Source organism: Erpetoichthys calabaricus, chromosome 2 (genome assembly GCF_900747795.2).
Source record: "Erpetoichthys calabaricus chromosome 2, fErpCal1.3, whole genome shotgun sequence".
Taxonomy (NCBI): Eukaryota; Metazoa; Chordata; class Cladistia; order Polypteriformes; family Polypteridae; genus Erpetoichthys; species Erpetoichthys calabaricus.
The window spans coordinates 218505966-218530743 of record NC_041395.2 but is presented as its reverse complement, the minus strand read 5'-3'; the positions used below and the strand labels follow the sequence as shown (position 1 = coordinate 218530743).

At 37.5% G+C, this 24778-nt stretch overlaps 1 protein-coding gene across 1 annotated transcript in view; it reads right to left on the bottom strand.

Moving 5' to 3' along the window:
• The window catches only part of synpo2la (synaptopodin 2-like a), a 65687-nt gene extending 46794 nt beyond the window's left edge, over nt 1-18893 (bottom strand). The window contains exon 1 of the mRNA XM_028795165.2: nt 18580-18893. Coding sequence (XP_028650998.1) covers nt 18580-18684 — 105 coding nt within the window. The 5' untranslated portion in view covers nt 18685-18893. The remainder of the gene's footprint in view (nt 1-18579) is intronic.
• Nucleotides 18894-24778: the final 5885 nt, after the last annotated feature.

Below are 24778 nucleotides of genomic sequence, written 5' to 3'. Positions count from 1 at the left end.
GTCTTGGCACCATTGATGACATCATCTCTGTTACCAGCGCCATCGATGATGTCACTTCTGGGCCAGAGTCGTCACTTCCAGTCCCAATGACACCACTTCCAGTTCCGGTTCAGATGGTGTCACGTCCTGTCCCAGCCTTTAAAGCCTCCATATTTCCTGTCTCAGTTCAGTTCTGTTTTGGACTCAAACCTGTGAACATCTCTTCAAAATTACCCAACTGCAGCCAGGGCACATTATACGGGTGCCTGCCCCAAACCTTTTCAATGTCTTCAGTCTGTTATTGCAACAATATATATATTATATATACACACATATATAGGAAACGTATTGTGATGAGGTAAAAATTTTGACTTTGAGTTGTTAGTGGATTTACACTTTTTATGCCTCTTTCAATACAAGTACTGCCCTGTTAGGTTAGTTAAAGAAATTAATCTGGCCATGTGTAGGTGTGCACTTGAATGTGACTGGTGATGGACTGTTGCCCTATTTAGAGTTTGTTACTGTCTTACATCCTACTGCTGTAAACTCTGACATCCTAAATTAAAACAAAAGGGTACAGCAAATGGACAGATGGATGGATATTTGGAATAAGATCCATAAAAAATATATCAAAAATAGGCCCCCTGGACAGCAAATATATCATAAATTAAATTTATTTAACTGCATTTTTTTCTTTTTTTAACTTTTCCTTTCATGACCAAGAGCCCCAAGCTCAGTTTCTCTGCCTAGTCACTGCAGGTTATGTTTATTGTCCCACTGCGGGTGACAGTTGACATGTGCAGAAGTTTGTTCTGTGATACTGTAGATGTTTCCTCATTCAGTGCTGATTCCTTTTTTGCCATGAATGGTGCAGATCACTGTGACCCTGTATTAGGAAATTAATTCAGAGAGTGGATGGGTAGACAATTGAATCCTGCTCAGCGGTAAGCAGCACATGGCACATGAACTGGTTGGGAGTAAAAATATTAAGATACAGTATATTACAGAGTTATAATAAGATATAATCAGACACACCCACTCACTAATATTGTGACGTTGTATAAGAGCATTAAGGGAGCACCCTGGGGTCCTCAGAAGAAGAGTATACCAAAATAAAGAGAGGCTCCAACATTCACAGATAAGGTACCCTGTCTGCAAAGCAGGAGTCCAAGTGCTGTGAGGTCCACTGTGACCCCATACCTCCCTAACGTTTGGGCAAGTCTAATGTATTTAAGAATGTAATTCACAGACAGGCAAGGTAATATTGAAGCATTTAATCATAAAAAATTAATAATCAGATATTCAGCCTTCATAATCCAGTTCTGGGTTGTTGGGGACTACCCTCACAGGTCCATCACAAGGTACACTGAGTCATATTGGACCAGTTAACATGGTAGGTGTCTAATACGCTCAATTGTTGAGATATCATATTATTGATAATATCATATCAAGCTATTGTCTATTAATTATAATTTTATTGTAAAACATTTTAGAAACACCCAAATATTGTTTCATAGCCATTTTCAGACTGGCTGCATTGGCTTCAACCAATTAAAGCAGCATCAGACACAATGCAGGAAAGACGCCTGTAAGGGATGCTTGTCCAGCACAGGGCTGGTTTACATCTACAGGGATATTTTAGAGTCTCCAGTTATCCTGATGTGCATGTGTTTTGGACACTGATGAAAATCCCACACAGCTAAAAGGTGAATGTGCAACCCACCCAGAGACAATAACCAGACTGCCATTTGAACCTAAGGCTCTAGAGCTGTGAGGAAACATCAGCCATTGCACCACAAGTCCACCCTTAATGCTTGTAAGGTCTAAGAGGCAAGAAAACTCTCCAGTAAGACTACTTCTTACTTTACCCCGCTGAGTCCACTGACATGTATGGGGGGACACTTTCAGTATTTTAGAATATGACATTACTTGTTATTCTCAGAAGAAAATCCCCCTTAAGTTAAGAGTTTCATCAAGCAAACCACTCATCTATTAATCTATCCATTTTGGATAAGGAGAATTGTATTATTGAAACTATTACTGTGGAGTTTGCATGTTCTCCCCGTGTCTGCGTGGGTTTCCTCCGGGCGCTCCGGTTTCCTCCCACAGTCCAAAGACATGCTGGTTAGGTGGATTGGCGATTCTAAATTGGCCCTAGTGTGTGCTTGGTGTGTGGGTGTGTTTGTGTGCGTCCTGCGGTGGGTTGGCACCCTGCCCAGGATTGGTTCCTGCCTTGTGCCCTGTGTTGGCTGGGATTGGCTCCAGCAGACCCCCTTGACCCTGTGTTTGGATTCAGCGGGTTGGAAAATGGATGGATGGATACTATTACTGTAGATATTTTTAATTAAGGTTTGAAGCAGTTTGAAGCATACTTCATTAATGATGGGTCCCATTAAATGACACCTGAATATGAAATAAATCTCAAAAGTAGAGTCTGTTATCATTTTAGGATATTAGGACAGCTGCTCTACAGAGTCATCCACCCAGGTTCAGTGTCCACTCCATTCAAGGACCAGCAGTTGGACTGGGGGGTGGCAGGATGCTGCTCTGTCATTCCTCATTCTGCTGGCCAGATAAAGCTAAGAAACAAAACTTCAAGCACTGCTTGTGTAAAATGTTCAAGATGAAAACTGGAAGTTTAGAATTCCAATATCCTGTGCAGGGCATCTTATGTAGCCATTTTGTGCCTGAAATGCTAAAGCACTTTCCTGTGCCTTCATTACCTACCCACTTAGCATCCCACTTGTACAAACAATTGGGGCAATGTTACAAAAATATGGAACAAAATAAAACTCTACCATCTGAGTTCAGTGGGAAATAAAAGGCAAGAACACACCACCCCTCATCTGATTTGGTTAAACTGAGGATTGACTTTCTCTTCAGGTTACACACTTACGTGCCAGCTCACATGACTTGCCTCATCTAAATCTCTGGGCAAGGGTCTTTTAGAGCTTGCTATTCTAAAGACCCATTGTATCACCTTCAGTGAAACCTGACTCAGCTTTGCAGCAGCTGCTCCCACAAACTTTTGCCTTTAGCCCAGTCTGTGAAAGAGAAGCAGAAGATCTGCTTCTGCTTTACTAAGTTTACAAAGGGACATTTTTATTCTGAGACTCAGGCATCTCTTTCTAATGATCATTTTCCTTTCTGTAGATATTGTATTTACTCATGGGTAAAGGCAAGGCTTGGGGGGGATGGATTTTGAATTTGAACCCCTCCTTGAAATATACCAATCAACTGATTGATAATGGATGGAATTAATGATTCATGTACTTTCTCACTCCCACAAAGTTGATTCCTAGCTACACCCCAGCTCATTGATCTCTTTGATTCTTGCCATTTTACATTTGTAAATCTGTACATACATGCTTAGACATTCTTTTGAAACAATCACTGTATAAAAGAAGAAACTGGATAGCACTATTGTCTGCTGACTTCAGAGGTCAGAGTTCAAATCTTCACCTAATCACTTTCTTTGTGGAGCCGACACCTTCTCCCTTTGTCTGTATGCTTTTACTCTGGATACTCCAACTGCACATCCCAAAGATGGCCACATAAGCTTAACTACTGACTTTCAATTGCAGGTGTATGTGTGAATGTGCACTCTGGTGAAGTGGTGACCCTTTGAAGGCTGGCATGGGGGTAAAGTGGCCAATGCTTGCAGAATCTCCCTCACCTGGAATAGGATAACTGGGTGCAACAAAAAGATAGATAGATAGATAGATAGATAGATAGATAGATAGATAGATAGATAGATAGATAGATAGATAGATAGATAGATAGATAGATAGATAGATAGATAGATAGATAGATAGATAGATGAGTTGAATTGGAATTTCACAGTAGTGTAGTGCCTCACAGTTCCAGAGACTTGGCTTCTAATTCAAATAGTGTGATGTGATGGTGTGATGGTGGCTGTATGGGCTTTCCCCCAATTATCCAAGATTCGTTTTTGATTTTATAAAATGTATGAGTTAACATTGATGTAAGTATGAGTGTGCAATGTGATGGACTGTTTTCCCATCCAAGACTGATTTCTGCTTTATGCCCAAAGCTGACAGAGTACGTCCTGGCTTTCTATGACTCTGTAATGGATAAACAGGTTTAAAAAATGAATGACTAATGTGAGCCAATGTTGTTAAATTGTTGTGCAGAGCACTTTGAAAAGTGATATACAATTAATACATCAAGAAATTTAACAAACTGTCCATCAGAGCTGTTTGGTAATTTTATATGTGATGGATAAAAATCAATCATATGTGCAGTATTTATTCTGTTTAAGTTGAACTGCTCATAAGTCAGTTCCAGAGTACCAGTTTCAAATATCTGCGTGGTCACTGTGTGGAGTTTATATGTTCCTCTTTTGTCGGTGAGGAGTTTCTCCAAGTACCCTGTGTTTCCATCATATGATAAATATGAATGTTTTAGATGAATATTGCAAAACTGACTGACCTGGTATGAGTTGAATGGGCCTGTGTAGGGTTCATGTCTGCATTATGCCAGGATAGGCTCTGACCCTTTTGATCCAAAATAGATTAGCAGATAAAAGATGGATGGATGTTAATACATTGATTTTTAAATATATGGGTATTTTGTCACGCTAAAATTCACCCCTCAGCAAATATGATCAGAGTATCCCACATGATGTCAGCCTTTAAGACATCAATGGGTCTTAACAGCAAACAGATTAGAATAAACAAAAGCGGTGGTGCTGCACCAAGAAGGTGATAAATATATCATCATAAGCACCGTAACTCTGGGGTTACAGGTGTAAAGACAATATTAAACATATTAAATGTGTAGGACTTAGTGGGCATTGCTAGGCTTTTTATTGGCACGCAAGGCCTGTTAAGACAGCAGATTTAACAGAGATGCAGAAACTCAGCTACACTCCCCTACCTGCATTCTAAAATGAATGGCTGAACTGCTGCTTGAACCAACACTTTGGTCAGCTCTGTAAATAAGAGTTGAGTTGACAAGTCTGCAGAGACACCTTCAGACATAAAGGCACCCAGATGGACATTCATTTTAGGCTTGTAACCACTAACTGAACTCTGGCTGGATATGATAGACAAAAAAACACACCTATAAGCAGCCACTTGTTCTGGTGGCCTTGATCCAAACACCAAAGGTTACACCTTCCTTCAAAACCAGCTGCATTCATCTCTTTTATTCTCTTTGGGGATCTGAAAACTGATGAGCTGCAGCTTTGGGATCTAGCTGAAAACTGATGATCTGTTCTGTTTATGAGCTGAAAACTGACAAGACACTCTCTTTTGGGATGAGAAGTTACTCTCCATAGAGTGTTGGAGTAGGATGCCCTGATCCAACTCTAAGATCTACTCTGCCAAGCCAAGCTCTGTGCCAGTGACTGATCCCCTTCTGAGAAGACTGAGAACCAACATTAGTTCAAGAAGTGAGTTTCAGCTAATACGTTCTTCTGCCAGAAAAAGTAATGCTTTTCCCTATAAAGTTGCACAGGGTTCAGCAAACAGCCTAATACACCATGGACAAAGGATCATGTAACAAAAATCAGGAGTGCACTCCAATGCAAGAACACATCCCTTAAGACTTGGTATCGTAAAACTGTTTATCTGTGCTAAGATAAATTAGAACTCTAATCAGCCAGTTAACAGTCAGCCTGTTCTGTGTTATGTGTTTTTCTGTCTTGTCTGTCTGGCGTCCTATATTCTATGTCAATATACTGTATATGCAGTTACCAAATTATTTAATTAATTAGCTGTAATACAGAGGGGATGAAATCTAAATAATCAAGACCTCAGCATTAACATTAGAAATGCACCATGCAATGCATATGTTTCTGTTACTGTATATATTCATGTATAAGTTGGGTCTTGAAACCCGAAAAATTGATCATAAAATCAGACCCCAACTTATACTCCTGTTCAAAAATGCGACACTTACATTTTTATTTTTTTTTTTACATCTTTTTGCTCCTTCCAATCTCACACCAGTTTCTCAGATGCATCGAATTTTCTTGCAGCCGCGCAGTTACCAATTTCTTTTGGCACTTCAACAATGTTTAATTTAAAACCAGCTTCATATTTTATTCTGATTGAACGCTCCATCGTAGATAAGAGATGCTCTTACGATAAAGGTGTATGAGGGTGTGAGATACAAAAAACACAAATCAGTGCAAACGTCGCTTCGGAATAGTTTGGGTATTACCGTGTGGTCACGTAGGCACAATACATAGTACAAAAAGGCAGTGTGCTCGGTGGTTACTCTCTGAGGTGGGTGTTAGCATATCATAATCTCTTGGACCCACAGACACGTATCCTTTTACTAAGGTGGATTGTTGGCATTGCCAAAGGCAAAACTGATAATTCACTGATTGATTAACATCAATCAATTAATTCTTCTTCTCACATCATACACACTTCCTACATTATTTTGGTGTCCATAGGTGGGCCATGAAAAATAAATCTCTCATTTTCTTACAAATGGCTAATATGGTGGATATTGTAGAGCTCGGCTAGGGCAAAGGCTCTGATCAGAAAGAACAAGAAAGAAGTATAGGAGAGCACATGAGTAGCAGATGGTGTGATAAAGAGAAGGCCTTAGAAATAGAGCAAAAAATTTACAAGAGTGTCCTGAATAACAGGATATATCACATGCTAAAAATATGAGGGACCAGCTTATTAAATGCACTCTGCCAACACTGGGTATATTCCGTTTTTCCCCTAGAAAAGCCAGACTTTGTACAACCATAAAAATGCTGTTCTAAGTAGACGACATTGTATCCCACAGCTTTCATAAATTAGAGCTTGGTGGTTTCAATCTGATGCCAGTTCTTTACACCTTCTCCCGCAGTTGCTCAGCTGTCTTAAAATATGGTGACTGACAGGTAAAGTCACTCACTTTGGGTGTGTTGCATGGCGAGTTTTCCACCTTTAAGCCAAAGATATTGGAGGGGGAAACAGTGGTAGTAGTAGACAAAGGTCATGAAAGGTTTGGTGCACCTGGTCAATGGTGCAGTACATGTGATGTAGCGCTGATTTACTGATCTACCCATATCAAGCATCTATGACATCCTGTAAATTCAGGATGCTACACCACAGTAAACCTCCACACCCTGGTCCAACCATGAGTGTCGATCAGCTGGAATTTAGATTTTACAGAATAGATAGTGTTCTTTCATCACTGTGTGGATGTTCCGATGCCAAAGTGAGTCTAGTTTTTGTTTATTCCTGATCATAGTGATACCCAGATGGCTTTGAAGGATTATACTGTACATTCTGATTTGTTGCACTTTCCACACCACTATGTGCCTTTTACAACTGACTGAAATTTGTCTGTCAACAAGTACTTTTGGCCACAAGACTGTCATTAACTGGATGTTTGGTGAGTAGCCAATTCTTAATATACACGTACACTGTGTGTGAACATTTCATCGGAATGGCTGTTGTATGAGATACCTCAGCTTCACATTCCTGGGGGCAAAGCAGACTCTAAATCCATAACAACCAAAATTAGGATATTTTATTAACTACACTCAGGGGAAGCAAAAAGTACCAAATAAATAAAACAATATGCTGAAGGCCTCTTTGGGCCTACCTTTTAAGCTCTCACCATGTGTGGGGTTACTTACCCACTTCCCTAACCACACAGATATTCTCCCTTCTCATCTCCCTGATGCTTCTTGAACCTCTGGCCTCTCTTTTTTTGACAGTTGAACCCTTTTCAAACATCCAAACACAGGATTTAGGACCTTAAATGACATATCTTTCTGGGGAAGACTCATAAACAACTTGCAGGGCCAGGAATGTTCATGGTAACTCCTGAACCATTCTAGCTAGAGCTTTGCACCCCATACCTTTCTTGGGGTTAGCATTTCCTTCCATTAATATTGTGTGCCCAAAGAGTGACTACTTTCCTGGGCTGTTACTAAACTGGGGCATGGTATCCTTTTTGGGTGTCTTTATACTGTCCTGAACAGTATAGTTTTGGTTCCTACCAATCTCTTCTTTACAACATCTTGTGCCATTTATGATTCTATATCAGAGTCAGTATTTGCTCATGCTATGTACGTGTCAATGTTATCACATCATTGTGATCCTGAGTCTGTTCTCCATTGAATCTTGGGTACTCAGTTCTGCTATAGTGTAAGTGACAAGTGAGTATGAAGTCTTAGTCCAGGTAAAGAGAGGAGACAGCTCCCTTACAATGTTTAATAAAGATGTCAATATTTAAAGGATGCAGATAAGGAATAAAATTAGAATAAAGGAGCAGGCAAGGGCATATTCAGGAGCAATGAAAAATTACGAAAGGCAAAGATAAGAGCAACACACTCAGAAGCACACAAGGATCAAAACAACAATTTTAGGGAACAAAGGACAAGAGCATCACATTTATGAACCTTTTGTAGCCAACAACGGCCATGTTACAGCATTTGAGGCAATGGCAAGGGGGAGGTCAAGAAGTGTTACCAAACACAGAGCACCATACTATTTGGTATGAATAGCCTAACATCTTCTAAATGATAGTTCTATGGAAGGTCTGGCCCATCATATGGAGGGAAGAGTCACATCTAATAAAATGGTCACCCTCACTCTAGAATGTTGACACCACACAGCAATTCTGCTCCAGCTTGAGTCTTGGATGGTGTGACTTTTTCTTCTTGTGTCCATGCGCTCCCATGGTCCAAAGACATGCAGGACCACTTCCTCAAAAGTATCCTTATGCATGCATATGTCCTACAGTGGACCGAAATCCCAATCTGATGCTTTGAAAGTTTAAATTTCCCACATTAGAGCCTCAGAAAATTTAAAAGATGTAATTATTGTTTAACATCATGTTATTTCAGCTTAGAATTTCTGAGCAGTTACACAGCTTTATACTGTAGATCTTCTGCCAGTTCAGTTCTCCTCCTGGGCCCATTTGTCAATTTTATACATTCTCCTCTTGTTCTCTTGCAGTTTCTTTGAAGATTCTGTTTTTTTTATGTCAGCTTAGTTGGTGGTTCCTCCATTTTTCTAGTATGACTGAGTGAGTTTGCAACAATTTGGCATTCAGTCCAAGTCAGATTAATGCCATACATCAAATGCTGTCAGGAAAAAGTCTAACACATTACAGCCAGTAAAATGGATGGATGGTATTTTCATTCTTTTGGTTTCAGTAGTGAAGACAGTTGGCATAGCGAAATTGTGGTTGGCTCTGCTACTTCATGGCCTCATGGTCCAGAACTTAGATCATACCTCTATCATTGGTACTGTGGAATTTTACACATTCCCTTCACATTACTATCACAAATATTAGTGGGTAAAGTTGACGTTGACTCTAAATTGGTGTAGTATGAGTGTTTGAATGAGGGTCCAAGTCTTTGTTCCTGTCATAAATCTGGTAAATTGTAGAGCCCAGTCATGCACACACTACAAAAAGGCCTTTGCAGAAATGCCATTTAAAATGCACATGTCTTTGGGAATGTAGGAGAAAAATGGGAATAACCAGGGGCAAGCTCACAGAGACACAAAGAAAATATGAAAATCCCACATAGGCAACAATAAATTGTGAAATTTGAGCCAAAGATGCTGAATCCCTGAACCACTGAATTACTGAAATAAAATATACAAAGTGAACATTGTCTCAAAATGAAATCATATGACATGATCACAACCTGATCTCCTAAATGGTCATTACTTCTTTACTGAAATTGTTTCAACAAATGTACAATTTCTAAATGCCATCCTCTTTCACATACTTATGTGTAATGCCATATGCTATCATGTTTTCTTTCCTTTATACTTCGAGTATACAGAGAAAATATTGTGACAGGGTCAGAATTTCGACTTTAGGTTTTCAATGGGTATCTATTTTGTAGCCATTCCAGCACATGATTTAACCAACTTTGGCGTGGTGAGCTGCTCCATGTGTTGGGATGTGAACCTTAGGATATAATAAATTAAAAACAAATCAATCATTCCAAATCAAACTTGCACATTATTAGCATTATAAGTGGTACAAAGAAACTGATTTTGAGCAAAGTCACTCAAGTAGATTCTGCTTTATCTTTATACTGTATATTAGCGTTTCTCAACCTTTAAGTATTTGCGACCTGAGTTTTCATAAGTTTTAATCGCGCCCCCCTAACATTTTTTTGAAACCCTAATAAAATTTATTCCTATATTTTTTGCTGCCGATGCACCACTACAAGTTTAAAATTTCCCTACGAATAGCGAAATTATGCTACATATGGCAACATTTGTGCCCCCTTTTTTGTTACTTCGCGCCCCCCTAGGGGGACATGCCCCACAGTATGAGAACCGCTGCTGTATATAATATGCTACCATGGCTGTCCGTTTGTCTGTCCAAGATATTAAATCACATGTAGCTTGAAAACTGTTTGACCTATTGACCTGAAATTTGGTACACATATACTACATGATGTCTACTATCCGCTTTAGGGGTGATGATTGACCTCCAAGGTTATTCCTCTTTTTATTTTTAATTTATCTTATTGTAGAATCAACTCTCGGCAGCAGCCAGGAGGGTGGCCATGTGGTACATGTGTACAGGCGCCTTTCTCATCCCTACAAACTTCGCCATCTCTTCCCCTACCTCTTCATATCTTAAATCATTCTTGAGGCAAATTGAAGACTTAAGTGCCAGCTTAAGTGAAAAAAATAATGAAAACATACTAAGTAATTGCAACACAACCACTGACTTAATCAGTTTTAATGCAAAAAGATGCCAACGAAAGAAGAGAAGCAGTGGGCTACTGGGGTGGAGAAAAGAAGAGCTGCTCAGGAAGGAGCAAGCGAATCAACCTCTGAGCAAACGAATGCTAAACGTACAGAGAAAGAGGATGAAAACTAGGAATGCTCAAGTCAAGTGTATTCACTGCATGTTATTGTGTAGAGCACCTGTATAAGAGAAAGTAGGATGAAATGACACCTTTTATTGGCTAACTAAATAGATTATAAATGCAAGCTTTCGAGGTAGCTAAGGCCCCTTCAATAAAAGGTGTCATTTCACCCTACTTTCTCCTGTATCAATCTATGGCTAACACAGTACAACACTCTACTGCTATGGTCCCGTATAAATAAGGGTATAATTGTGATACTGTCAAAATTTCATTTTCAGGTTTTCAGTGAGTTTGCTCGTTTTAGGCATCCTTAAATACCATTTAATCACTTTTAGAGTGTTGTTTTCTCTAAGTTAAAAGGTGAGTCAGAATCATTCAATAAAACAATGACACTTGGCACAGTTACAAGCGTTGTGAAATGACTGAGTCTTAATTATTTTTAGCGAAACTGGTCAAGTGTAAAATTGCTTACTTTAGTTTTATTTGGGTAACACTTTAATTTAGGTACTGCAAAAATGTATCGATTACTCATGTACTCCTAAGTAACAAGACCTTTACCATGGCTTCTTTTGGTCTCCATGACATTTATAAAACATCAGTAGATCAGTTATTTATGTGTGTGTGCAGTGTGGAGTATTGACATGATGGTAAAATTACTTATCAATATGAAGGATTCACAGGCCTTGTACTAAATATGTAGCATTAGGAGAATTGTGTCTCAGTGAAGCCACCACAGAGCACTGCAAAGTGACATTTGTTATCAGGTCACAAAGATGAATAAACACTACAGATGCTGTGTATGTGTTATGGAGATCCAAAGAAGTGAATATTAATGTTGTTACATAATAGTAAATGAGTAAGAGATGCATTTTTGAAGTGTTACCTTTTTGTTATTGTCTCTAAAACTGTTATTCATTATTTCTGTTAATGTCAATTCATCATGTGTGATCCATTTCTAAATGTATTATATTTGTCTTTTATTTTTGATTTTTTTCTTTATATGTTCCTTCTTAATGTTGAATTTTTTGAATGTGGTATTTTTGACATTTTTTTTATATTACTTCATTTGTTTTCTTAATGTAAATATTTTTGACCATTCCATGCATTTACCTGCTGTCTCTGTGTTCATTTTTTGATTGTTGCTCATACAAATTTAGCATTTACAATGATTCTTTGTTTTTAATATTATTGTGTTATTTTTGGTTTCTTTTTACATAATTTTACATTATTTGAAGGAAATGTATATTCTGTACATTTCCTTTTCTGCTTCCTAGCCCAGTGACATTCAGGTAAGAGTGACTGGATGTGTTTGGATTTATTGAGCGGATGTGACTTTTCTGAGGTGATACGGCATTGTCACCAGGGTTGATCTTCAGCTTGTGTTTGATACTTCTGGATTATGGAGTTAATCTGTTTTTTTTTTAAAAAAAACTAGGGGGCTCCACCCCCTGCTCGCTTTGCTCGCCAACCTCTGTGTTTGGTTAATCGGATATACAATTTTAAAAGATTATTTTTTTCTTTGGAATTGTTTCAATTTCATTATTTGCACTTTTACTTTAAAGCTTCATTAAAAACAATATTTGGAATTACCTTTTCTTCAAGATCGCATTGAATTTTGATACCGTTTTTGGAGACATATTGTGACAATGCAATGTATAACTGCCCGTGAGTGAATATTGTTTCTGTTTCTCTAATAAATAATCCAACTTTTTCTAATGTTTGTCCCTGTGATTTGTTAATTGTCATAGCAAAAGCTATTCTCACGGTAAACTGTAAACATTTTAATACGAATGGCATATTACGATCTCCTTTGGTGTCTAATGTTATATATATATATATATATATATATATATATATATATATATATATATACAGTATATATATATATATATATATATATATATATATATATATATATATATATATATATATATATATATACATTACCTTTCTTGTCACCTGTTAAAATTTACATTGCTTCTCCGTGTTGTTGCTTTAACTGTTGCGGGACCACAGATTCTCATAGCGTATGGTCCATTATTGTGTAAATCCACGTTTTGTGCATTGAATGATGCAAAGGCAAAAAGACTTTGTTTTCCACTCTTTGCCTTTTATTTCTGACCTCGATTTGTCCTGCTATTTTTTCAATTACACCTGGTTCTGATGATTAATTTCCTTTTGTATGCACTAATGCGATCTTTACTATCTTTTTTCTGATACTGTAGCGACTGACGTAATAAAGCGTCACAAAAGTTTTACTTGAACAATCGCCGACTTCGTAACCACAAACACAACTGTTTAGCACCCTCTCCAACCCCTCCTCCTCTGGGTCTCGCCTCCCCCTTACCGCATCAGTCAATACCCTGCTATCAGTCTTCCGTGCTGTACTCCGCCCTCCCTCAATTGGACCTAACAGTCACTTAAAACAAAAAAGGCTTCAACCTGGATGGGATGCTACAATACTTTCGAATTTTACTGCTTTCATATTCTGTACCTTTCTCTGCATGTGCATCGCGCCATCCTTTGTTTGAGCCTTTCGAATTCCACTGCTTTCATAATCTCTTATCTGCCTTTTTTTCTCTCCAACACTTTTGTGTCTTTTCTCCATGCTGCTCTTTCTTCTTTGCTTAGTCGTTGACGTTTCATCTAGAATGTATTGTCCTTATCAAGGTTATTATAGTTAATGAAAACTAAAATCAAAACTGAAACTATTATTAAAAAAACATTTTTGTAAACTGAAATAAAATAATTAACAAAACCGAAATGAAAAACTAAAACTAAATGAAACTCTTAAAGTAGATGGAAAGACTAACTGAAATAAAATAATAATTTACTAAAATATTTTTAGTTTTCATTTTTGAATGAATATTCTTGCCGTTAGTCTTTAACCCTAAAACAGAAAGTCATCCCCCACGAGCCGCCCGCACATATTCATCCAGTGATCGGCGGCTGGTGACGGAGAGCGGCTGTTCACACAGCAACTGTGGTGACAGAGCGAGCTGAGTGCGGGTGCGTAAAGCATGTGAAATGGAAAGTGATTTACTGTGCCGCCTTTCCTTGTGCTTGTTGTATATCAAAATGTAATTCAAACGGCTGCAATCAGAATGTGCAGCTCAACAAAACGTTTACCATATGGAGAGAAAAATCACGAGTGAGTAACGTTTCAGTTTATTTCTCAGGTGACTGCTCTTTGTTGACGGTAATTAACCTGCCCCTTCGCACAGGAGAAATCGATTTTACTTTCTCATATACGAAGTATAGAGAAAGTGTAGTAATCATGAAAAAATTCAACCTCAATATTTTGATGCATCTTGACATTATAGATGTCTCAGAGTCCAAAAATACTGTTTTTTTGGAATTGTATGCGTGTGTGTACAAACACGATAACTCAAAAATGCAACTAGATAGATGGATGAAATTCGGCATGTGGTTGTAACACCACTGTTGTAGATCTGTATTAACTTCTGGACCAAATCCATCACCCGGAAGTAGTACTTTACCTGAACACATACTCGATTTTTTTTTTATTCAAGCGGCTGCAGAGTCCGATTTATTCAACTTTACTTTTATAGTAATTGTTCAATATATTATTAATTTGATGTGATTTGTTGTTGATGGTTCTTTAATTTACATAATATAAAAATATAATCCTTGTCTTGCGGTTTACTCCTCAAATATCCATCCCCATATCCGAGTATATGAGAAAGTCTCGAGGAGGCCACTCCCAATTTTTGAAAATAAAATGGCGCTGATCGAGAGACTGACAAGGTCATCATACAAGATCAGCATATTGTTACTGACCAATCACTTTTGCTTTAAAAACATCGTTTCACAACAAAGCAATACAAACAAAGGTAGGTAGGTGAAGAGAGTCTGCCAAGCGATGAAAAACTAAACACACTAATGGCTTTTTGTATTTATTCTAGATTTATTCATTTATCTTTTTTATTTCATATTCACAACTCAAAATACCTGATATTGTGAAAGTAATCCATTAGCAGGATTATATTTTAAAATATTTGTCTCCCTTTTTTCAATGTTTTTCTCTCTCTCTCAAAGTAGATAGTTGGAATATCATAATCTTTTTGTTCTTAACATCAGCCTTATCATACATATTGCATACCAGGGAGTTTTTATTGCCTTACATCTAACCTGCTGCTGTAGGCCCCACGTTTCCTGTGATCCTGCTCTGGATAAACAGCTTTAGATAATGTACTGTATCTATTGTTCTTAATCTCAGATGCTGTCTCTGTTGTTTTATGCCTATTCATACTCCTATTACCTGCTCTTGCTCTGCTCATTATGGGTTTACTGTCCTTTATGTATTGGCTATTCAAGTCTCACTACCCCTAACCTTCGCACTACATGCTTGTTTTTCTTTGTTTCCCTCAATACAGCAAGGTGGGGTCTGCACACTCATTCAAGTTTAAGAGCTCTGTTCTTCCTAAGCCCCCATGATTTTCATGACAAATTATTTTAAAAATTATAAAATTGTGTAAAATTGTTCATATTCAGTATCTAGTTTTGATTATGTTTGTTTTTATCAGACAAAAGTAAAACCAGATAGTAAACCAGGCAGTGTAGTAAGCTTCCACTAACATTAAACTCGTATCCAAATCTGTTAAGTGTACAGTTCTGTCTGATTGTGACACAAAACTAAACTCAATAGGAGCTCCATGCCATAATTACTAAAACTAAAACTGAAACTAATAGATATAAAAATAAAATAGAAATGTGAAATAAAAACTAAACTAAAACTAAAAATACACAATGAAGGAAAACTAAAACTAAACTGAATTTCCAAGTAAGGTCAGAAATAAATATAGAAATAAAAACTTATATAAAAAGGCAAAACTATAATAACATTGGTCCTTATATGCTTTATATGTGCTGAGAGCACAGAATCTGTATGTGCTACATGCCTTTACACGACTGAGTGTTTTGCTGGCCGTGCTCTTATTTGATATTGTTTGTAAGTAGGGCGTGTCTTCCAAGAATATTATGTTCCACGTCCCCGCGAGACGGCCCTGGGACAATCTCTTGGCACCAAGTCTCATGTTTATGGTTCCCGCGAGATGCTCTATAGCCAGTCTCTTTTGTCTCGTGGGTCTTTTAAGTGTGGGTCTTCCGAGAACTCACAAGAAGATCACGTCTCGTCGCCCTGCTTTTCCTTTCCAGGATTTTTTTATAATAGAGAGATGGATTAAGGAAATGGTTGATGGATGATACTAGAAGACTCAAATTCCACACTGTATGCTATTTCATTTAAGATGACTGAATTTCTGATATTGATTAGAGAAATGCAGTTAAAGAAAGAGCCAGACCAATTCATCTGTACAATGAGAGCAAAATGCAAACAAAAAAGGAAAAATGAACTAATGAGCAGACAAAGAAGGAAATGTTAAAGCAATGTGTGTGTGATAATGCAAAATCAGAGAGATGGAATGGAGAAGACCACCACACAGACAGAGAGTAAGGCATACTGATTACAGGGAGAACTATCATACTAATAAGTCAAAGTAAAATATGTGGAGATGGAGTGAGAAATCTCTTTTTACATGACACTCAAAGCACAGCTTCCTGCTAAAGATGAATAAGTTGATCACAGTGTAGATTATATTGAATCGGATCAAAGCCCCACACAATACCAGTCATGCACCATGGCAGAGGTCATTTACGGTCATTTACAGAGAATACAGATTCTTAAAAACCCAAGACTAAAGTACAGGAAGAGATAAGGCACTATTAAAAGCGCCAGGAAAAGAGACACACAAGAGGCTAGGGTGCTGTGGACAAGTGTAGATAGCAGATTGTGCTTCCTTTAGTGTTGTCAGCTGTCCTTGCTAGTCCTTCACAGCTTTTGTGATGACATGGCTCAGTGAAACAATGCTGGATGAAATTTACTAGTTCATGCCCAGAGGTTTCTGGGAAATGCAGTAATAATGCAGTCAGCTGGATATGCTCTTAAAAATAAAGGTGGCAAAGTGGTTCTTCTGAGCAATACCATAAGGGAACCATTTTCGGTCCATAAAGAACCATACAAAGTGAAAGCTCCAGAGAGAACCTTTATTTATTTGGATGTGAAACAGGCTCCATAAGGCACAATGAATAGATGATAACAAATCAGAGAAATACCAATAAGCTCTCGATTTAAAAAGGATTTGGACGCATACAATCACAGTGGTTGTTTAGGTTTTCTTGATCTGTTAATATGCAGCAAGGTAGCTTACTATACATTAAAGATTTCTATGTTAGGAAATTTTTCAAAGCGTAGGAAACCCTTTTCATATGAAAAGAACCCTTCCCAGAAAGGAATGGTTCTATGAGGAACGATACAACCCAGTAATGTGCCACTAAAGAACTATTATTTTTAAGAGTGTAGATGAAGCTCTGTGTGAAAAGTGTCAAGAATGAAAGCATGATTGCTCAGCTGCTCACTTGTGATCTGGGTGGGGTGTGATCTGGAAATAAAATAAGTGCACTACAGGGGGGCCTTTTGAGGCCACGCATACTTAATGCTCATAAAAACACAGCACTAAAGAAACAGCAGCATGTCCTCTGAAAATTTGGACTTATCCGTCCAACTTAAATTATGTTATCCACACATAGGTGGAGTATGCTGGGCCATGACAAGCTTGCACCCCTAATGTTACTTAAAATTATAAATCCAGAATATGAAAAGGTTTGTGATATTATGTTATTGTTGTAACCTGCAAACTAAAGGAAGGGTTAGAAAAGCCGAGGTGGAGAATGTCTCTCCACATTATTTTGAAATTGTGAAAAAATGAAGGGCTTTTATAGAAATTCTTTTTTCCAGTATTTGGTACATCACCGTCATGTCTGAATACTTCCTTGTGCTTTCTATATGATTTTTCGGTAAACAATATGGAAAGATCACATTATGCTGTTATTCACATCCTAGCTGGGCGCACATAAACTCATTAGGTATCAGTATGTACCATACATTAATGTGCTTTCTTACATCCCTTGACTGAGCACTCGTCTTTTTAATTTCCGATATCAAATTCCACAGGCCTTCACTATCAAACAGCAAATGAAATGATTTCTGTCCACCTATTTTTCCACCTATTAGCCCAGCTCAGAGTCTAGCAGGTCCAGAGCATATCCTGGCAGTTAACAACAAGGGAGGGGGCACACTAAAACACACCAGAAGAATTAAGTGTTGTCAGTCAACTTAATAGTCATAGCTTTGGGATGACAATTCTGCAAAGTGATTTCATACTTCTAATTTATCAAGAAAAATGGGGGCAGCTATCGAGAGAGGAATCATGATAGATTTTCCTGTCTTTGTGTGGGGATTTTAAATAAATTAAGAAAGAGAGCTTTACATCTCCAGTCACCCTATCACTAAGAAGAAGAAATCAGAGCCCCAGAAAAAAAAAGTGAACAGATACAATATTAGAAACAAGAACTTGTTCTACTGTAAGGCTAAAATTCCCTAAATAGAAGGCTTTCCCCTTCCCCAGAATAGATATTACATTTCTGGACACATGTAACCCTGCATGACAGTGACTGGAGGTTTCATCTCTTTTACTACTCCCTTCAAATTCAGTTTAACAGCCGGAGGTTGGAAAATGGTAGAGCAAGGTAATGTTACAGCCATGATTGTTGCTCAGCAGGGCCAGGCAGCTCACATGTCAGTAGTGAAGCAAACTAAAATTTGACTTGCTCTCCTCCTCCACCACCACCACCCATCCAAAAAAATGACTGCAGATTTACAGTACCTCTCAAAAGATACCAGTTTCGTTTCTCACCTTAGATACACAAAGTGGCTTCCTGTGCTCTGCACCTCCTTGTAGCCGAAAGCCCCATGGAGCTTCCCCAGAAAGGGTGACTAGGATCTCCTCCTCGGCTCCCATCTCTCTCTCGTGTCTCTTTTTCTAACTTTTCTACCTCCTCCAGTTTGATGTTTCTTTCTTCCTCAGAGCTGCCAGGCCATCTCAATCTTGTACTTGGTTTCTCCTCTTGTGCGGACGAACCTCTCATGCAGTAAGTCGTGACTCAGACTGAGGACAGCCTAGAGCAGAACCTTGATTAGGACTTGCTGGCTCAAAGTACCATCAAAGTACGTTGCTACACACTTGTGCTGTCAATCCTAGCCAGCACAGCTTGGGATGATAGCGGCTCCCAAAATAGCCTTCCCCAGGAGAGCTTTGTCTGTTCCATGAGCACCAGCTACTAAAGGAGCTTATTTTTAGCGGCTGATTATCTGAACCATGTCAGACCAGGAATGTGTAGGACCCTGGACAAGCTTAGAACACCATGCATTTCATTCCTTTCAATTTATTGTTACTATTACTATTGTTTCCAATCTCATTCCATATACAGTATGTAATACTGTTTACCATAGAGTTTTTACAAGCAAATAAAGGCTTAATGCCCACATAACTGACTTTAAAAATAATGTCTTATGTACAAGACTTTTGTACATTACTGCATTTTTATATTTGTGTGTTTACATACATTACAACATTAGAACAACTTAGACGAGAACAGGTCAACAGCGTTCGCCAGTCCTATTCACTTAATTCTTCCAAAATAACATCAAGTCGTGTTTTGAGTACTGTATCCTATGTCTACCACGCTACTTGGTAATTTATTCCATGTGTATGTGATTCTCTATGTGAAGAAAAACCTCTTAATGTTTGTGCAAAATTTACCCTTTACAAGTTTCTAACTGCTGCGGTGGGCTGATTTGTTTCCTGCCTTGCCTCCTGTGTTGGCTGGGATTGGCTCCAGCAGACCCCTGTGACCCTGTAGTTAGGATATAGCGGGTTGGATAATGGATGGATGGATGAAGTTTCTAACTGTGTCCCCTTGTACTTAATGAACTTATTTTAAAATAACAGTCTCAATCCACTTGACCAATTCCCTTCATAATTTTAAACACTTCAGTCATGTCACCTTTTAATCTCTTTTTTCAACATATTGAAAATGGATTAAAAAGACATGATAAAAGGTTGGGGAACAAGCTGATGTTCCAGATAAATATCCAGGTTAGTGTAGGACTTTAGATGATTAATCAAAAATGTGGACTTCTTGCCAAATGCTAAAAAAAGAGTTTGCTCTTCAAGGCTAGGTCATGAATGGTGAGGTCTTCATGTAGTCAGAGGCTTGAAGTAGTGGAGTGGAAGTGGCAGGTATGGGCTGATCGTGACTCCTGGTGGAAGTGACATCAGTGGTCCTCTAGATGATCCTCCTCCGCTCCAGGGTAAGCAGAATGTGAGTTATTGGTGTCACCTTCAAATTCTTCCTCTTAATATTACAGCAACCTTTCCTCATTAGACTCAACCTAATCTCACATGTTTGATGTATATGTATATACTTTCGATATCCCATTATCCCAATATCCCATTTCAAGTGGTCCTGCAAGATGATTATTCAATACTTGGGGAAGAAGTGGCCTACCACTGCCATCAAAATGAAGAAACATTTTCAATTGTACCCAGAGGTCATTGTTGACATTGCAGATCATAAAGAACAAATTTCTCATAAGTAATGGGGTGATTATCACCATAGACTATTGTTTGTTTTCATGAATGTGTTACCGTGATCAGAACTTTGCATGTTTTAATAACATTGTCCAATGTCCTACTTTTCAAGAGTAATATAACATATGTTCATTTTTTATTGCTATTAAACCTCTGAATGACATTGACACTAAGACCGGGGTAATTTCCCCTTGGGATTAATAAAGTTTCTATCTATCTATCTATCTATCTATCTATCTATCTATCTATCTATCTATCTATCTATCTATCTATCTATCTATCTATCTATCTATCTATCTATCTATCTATCTATCTATCTATCTATCTATCTATCTATCTATCTAATTTTTTCAAGTGCCATCCTGTATAGTATATACTGTATTGTCAGTACCATTCAAATGAACACAAATGCAATAAGTCATCAGAGTTGCTTCATATGTCATGGTGCCAGCCTCTTTATTTAACGTATTTTGTTTCAGGTTTACTCTGTGATAGTTTGGGTTTTTAGTAACACTGAATTGTCTCATTCCCTTGCTGGTCCAGTGTGATGTTGAAGGTTGTCAGCTTGTTCCTTAGATAGCAGTATGACTGGAAGAGGAAGATGCAGAGGTGGATTGCGGAGGCTTCATTGCTACCCCAGTCAGCAGACAACCGCCACACCCTCTCAGTTGCGAGAAGCAGATCATGGACATGATATATATAGTACCTGCCAAATAATACAAAGAGTACATGACACATGTTTACAGGTATATATATTTATATAATGAAATGCTGAAATAACTTAATCCAATTATGCCAAAAGGTTTCATGCAGATGAGTAGAATCAATTCCAAAAAAAAAACAAACATTATGCCTTTTTCTTAGGAGTCTGTACTATTTTAATGTGGGAAGTGACATCCTTCACATCTTCTACAACTCTTTGATGGCCAGTGTAATTTTCCATGCTGGGCAGTAACATTACTTCAAAAGAGGCCACCAAAATCAACAAGCTAATTAAAAGGGCAAATTCAGTTATGAGACACACTCTGGAGAGAATGAAAACATAACTGAGTGCCACTAATAATGAACTAATAATGAACCATAAATAGTGCTGTGTATCATCTCTCTGACACACTAGTATTGAGAACTTTTACCCAATGAGTTATCCAGCAGAAGTGTGTAAAAACCCAAATTTCTATCTATCTATCTATCTATCTATCTATCTATCTATCTATCTATCTATCTATCTATCTATCTATCTATCTATCTATCTATCTATCTATCTATCTATCTATCTATCTATCTATCTATCTATCTATCTATCTATCTATCTATCTATTCACTGTGGTTAGTTTAATAGTACCAGTTACATTAGATACAGCTCACATTCAAATAGTCTTTAAGTAAAAATGCGGATTATACAAAATAAACACAATGAATTAGGAATATACAACTAATGTTTTCTTTACTAAGATTGTTTAATGATTTACACATTCATTACTGAGTTAAATGAAAACTTCTGATTTACATTAATAACATTTTAATCCTAGATATAATAGCTATGTTGTTTTGAAAAGAATAAAAAATCATTGCTTTTGTGATTGGGTTGCTCAATGGGTTTTTCCCATTTAACCAAAAACAAACTAGCATGAATCAGCTTCCATCACTACATTAAACCTGCAGCACTCAGAAAACACGAGTTTACTAAAAGTCTTTCACTTTTTCTTCCTACTTTACAAATGTGTGGGGATTCCCTAAAGGCCTTTACAATGTTTTTCTAATGAAAAGGCAGCTCCTTCATTAAAATTACCTTAGTTTTTTTTTTAAACAGTTCTGGAAAACAACCCCACATATAGATTAGCAAACCACTCTAACCTATTTTTTCCAAGTGTGGTGTCCTCAAAAATAACCCACCTAGGGAAACATATTCTCTCTGGCAACATACTGTAGTGTGTGAAGCCGTCATGTACTTAAACATAAAACCTGTTCATTTTAAGTTAAATCAGTTTAGTGCAACCTTAAACTGTGAATATAGATATAATATTTTTTGGTATAAAAAGGTGTTCATTTTTAGTAAAGTTATCTTTTGGTCTGTGGATAATGGCAAAGTCCCCAAGGCAAATTATGTCTTTGCTTAATGGAGTAAAATGAATTGTTTTTGTGTCAGCTTCAATTATTGTAAATGTGACGATGTGATATCCAAAAGATTTATATCAGTATTGTTAATATTTTGATTTTTAGTTAAATAATCTTTTTTTTTTTTACTAAATGTGTATACAATATATGCATGCAGTATACGACATACAGTGTTTTCAGTATATTGCATCATCGTTATATCTGCTAGGGGGTTCTGTGGGTACTCCACTTTACATCCTAAAGTCTTAACACATGCATATCTCTCTATTATATTAAAAAAAATCCTGGGATGAGACAAGAATTTTTTTCAACAGATTTTTTCAAGTCCCACGAGACAAGACTTTGGCCATGAGATTTTTTAAAGTCACACCCTCCTCTCAACCTTATTTCAAACACGCACACGATACTCTATCCTCTCATTCGCGTGAATGCTTTTGACAGACACAGTTCCTGCTCTCTCAGCTCTTATAAATGTTAACATTTTCCTCACTTTAAGTTCACAGTTAAAGAAGACGTATTATGTCCAAATCTTATTGACGACTTTCATTACGAAGGGTTATCAACAGAAGAAATGAGTACACGGGCAATCCTAGCACTGAGAAACGATGAAGTCAAACGAATTTACGCACAAAATGTCGATCGGTTACACGCCAAATTGCTTAAATACGTATCAATAGACTCTGCTGAAACAGCTGGTGGTGATCGTGTGAAAGATGGAAACATCAACTTACAATATCCCGTAGAATATCTCCAACCGTTAACACCGTCCGGTCTTCCTTTGCACAAATTACTGTAGAAAGAAGGATGTATCCAAGAAAGGTAATGTAGGACATCTTCCGCGAATAACATTAGACAACAAAGGAGATCTTGATATGTCATTCGTATAAAAACGTTAACAGTTTCCTGTTAAAATAGCTTTTTCAAAGACAATTAACAAAGCTCAAAGCCAAACATTCGAAAAAGTTGTTTTATTTAATAGAGAGAAAGAAACAAAATTCAGTCATGGGCAGTTATACGTTGCGTTGTCACAATTAAAGTCCAAACAAGGAATGAAAACTCAATGCGATATTGACGAAAATTTAATTCAAAAAATTGTTTTCACTCAAGTTTCGCAGTAAAAGTGTAAGTTTAAAAAGTATTTGCGTGTTAATTTCAAAGCCAAACAGAATGAAATTGTATTACGCAACGAATAGCTCTAACACAACATGAAACATAATTTACTTTCAAATTATTACGTTTTACTATTTTTTAATATGGTTAATTACTCGCTGTAATGTAAAATTGTTCTATTATGCATAAGTAACAATTCCCATAAATATACTGTAACTGTTTAAATTTTATATCAGCTTCCCCATATGTGAGCGGCAGAACTGCGAAGAGCCTAGCACGAAAGCCCCCTAGTTAGACTAACTGGTAAGTTTAAATTGACCCCATGTGAGTGTAGGGGTATATTTTTTTAGTGTGCTCTGCCACAGAGAGTACCTCTATACTGGGTTGATTACTACTTTGTGCTGTTGGTTTAGTCTGTTGCTCCTAACTCTTTGAATACATGGATATATGCTATCATTCTGCATTTTCATACATTAATATATATTTACATATTTATAGCAGATTGAAGCAACACATACCAAAATTTAGAAAAGCACAAATTTCCCACTCCTTTGTACTTTACTGTAGTATGCGGCAAATACCAAACTGGATTCTGAAAACCATTATTTCAAACTAAACGCGTTTTCTCTCTCATAGTCCATGTGTTTTGAACCAAATCAGAAGGTGATTAGTCTCCTTTCTTCAGTACCAGAAGTAAAAATAAACACCCTAAAGGGTATGCTGTGGACTGCTTTCATTCGGCAGAAACTTTTTTGCCTCCATTACCATTGTGGAGCTGATTAGGAGGTTTAATCATCAGTCACTTAGGGTATCAATTTCTACACTCTGTATGTAGTGTGATCTACCTGATCACCAGTGTTTTTTTTTTTTCTTTTTACGTGGTCAACGCTATTTGATCATGAGAGATAAAGAGGTTGAATCAAGTATTATCACTGATCCAATTGAATGGTACTTGTGTGAGCTGGTCAGTATTAATTTGTATGTACATTTGTTTTTATGCTGTATTTGCGCAATTACATGCAGAAATGTTTCCCATAAAGCCCAGTATTTCCTATAGTTAGATTGTTCGCTTGTTGGATCATTTTCATTCCTTACATAAACCGCTCCTGAGTTTGCTTGGTACTGCACTGAGAGACCACTGTTCCTAGAGGATCTCAGTAAAGTTGTTTTGGTCCACACTAGTCTGTGATTGTGTGTTCACATCTAACTAAATGAGCCCGGCTATGAGGTAAATCAC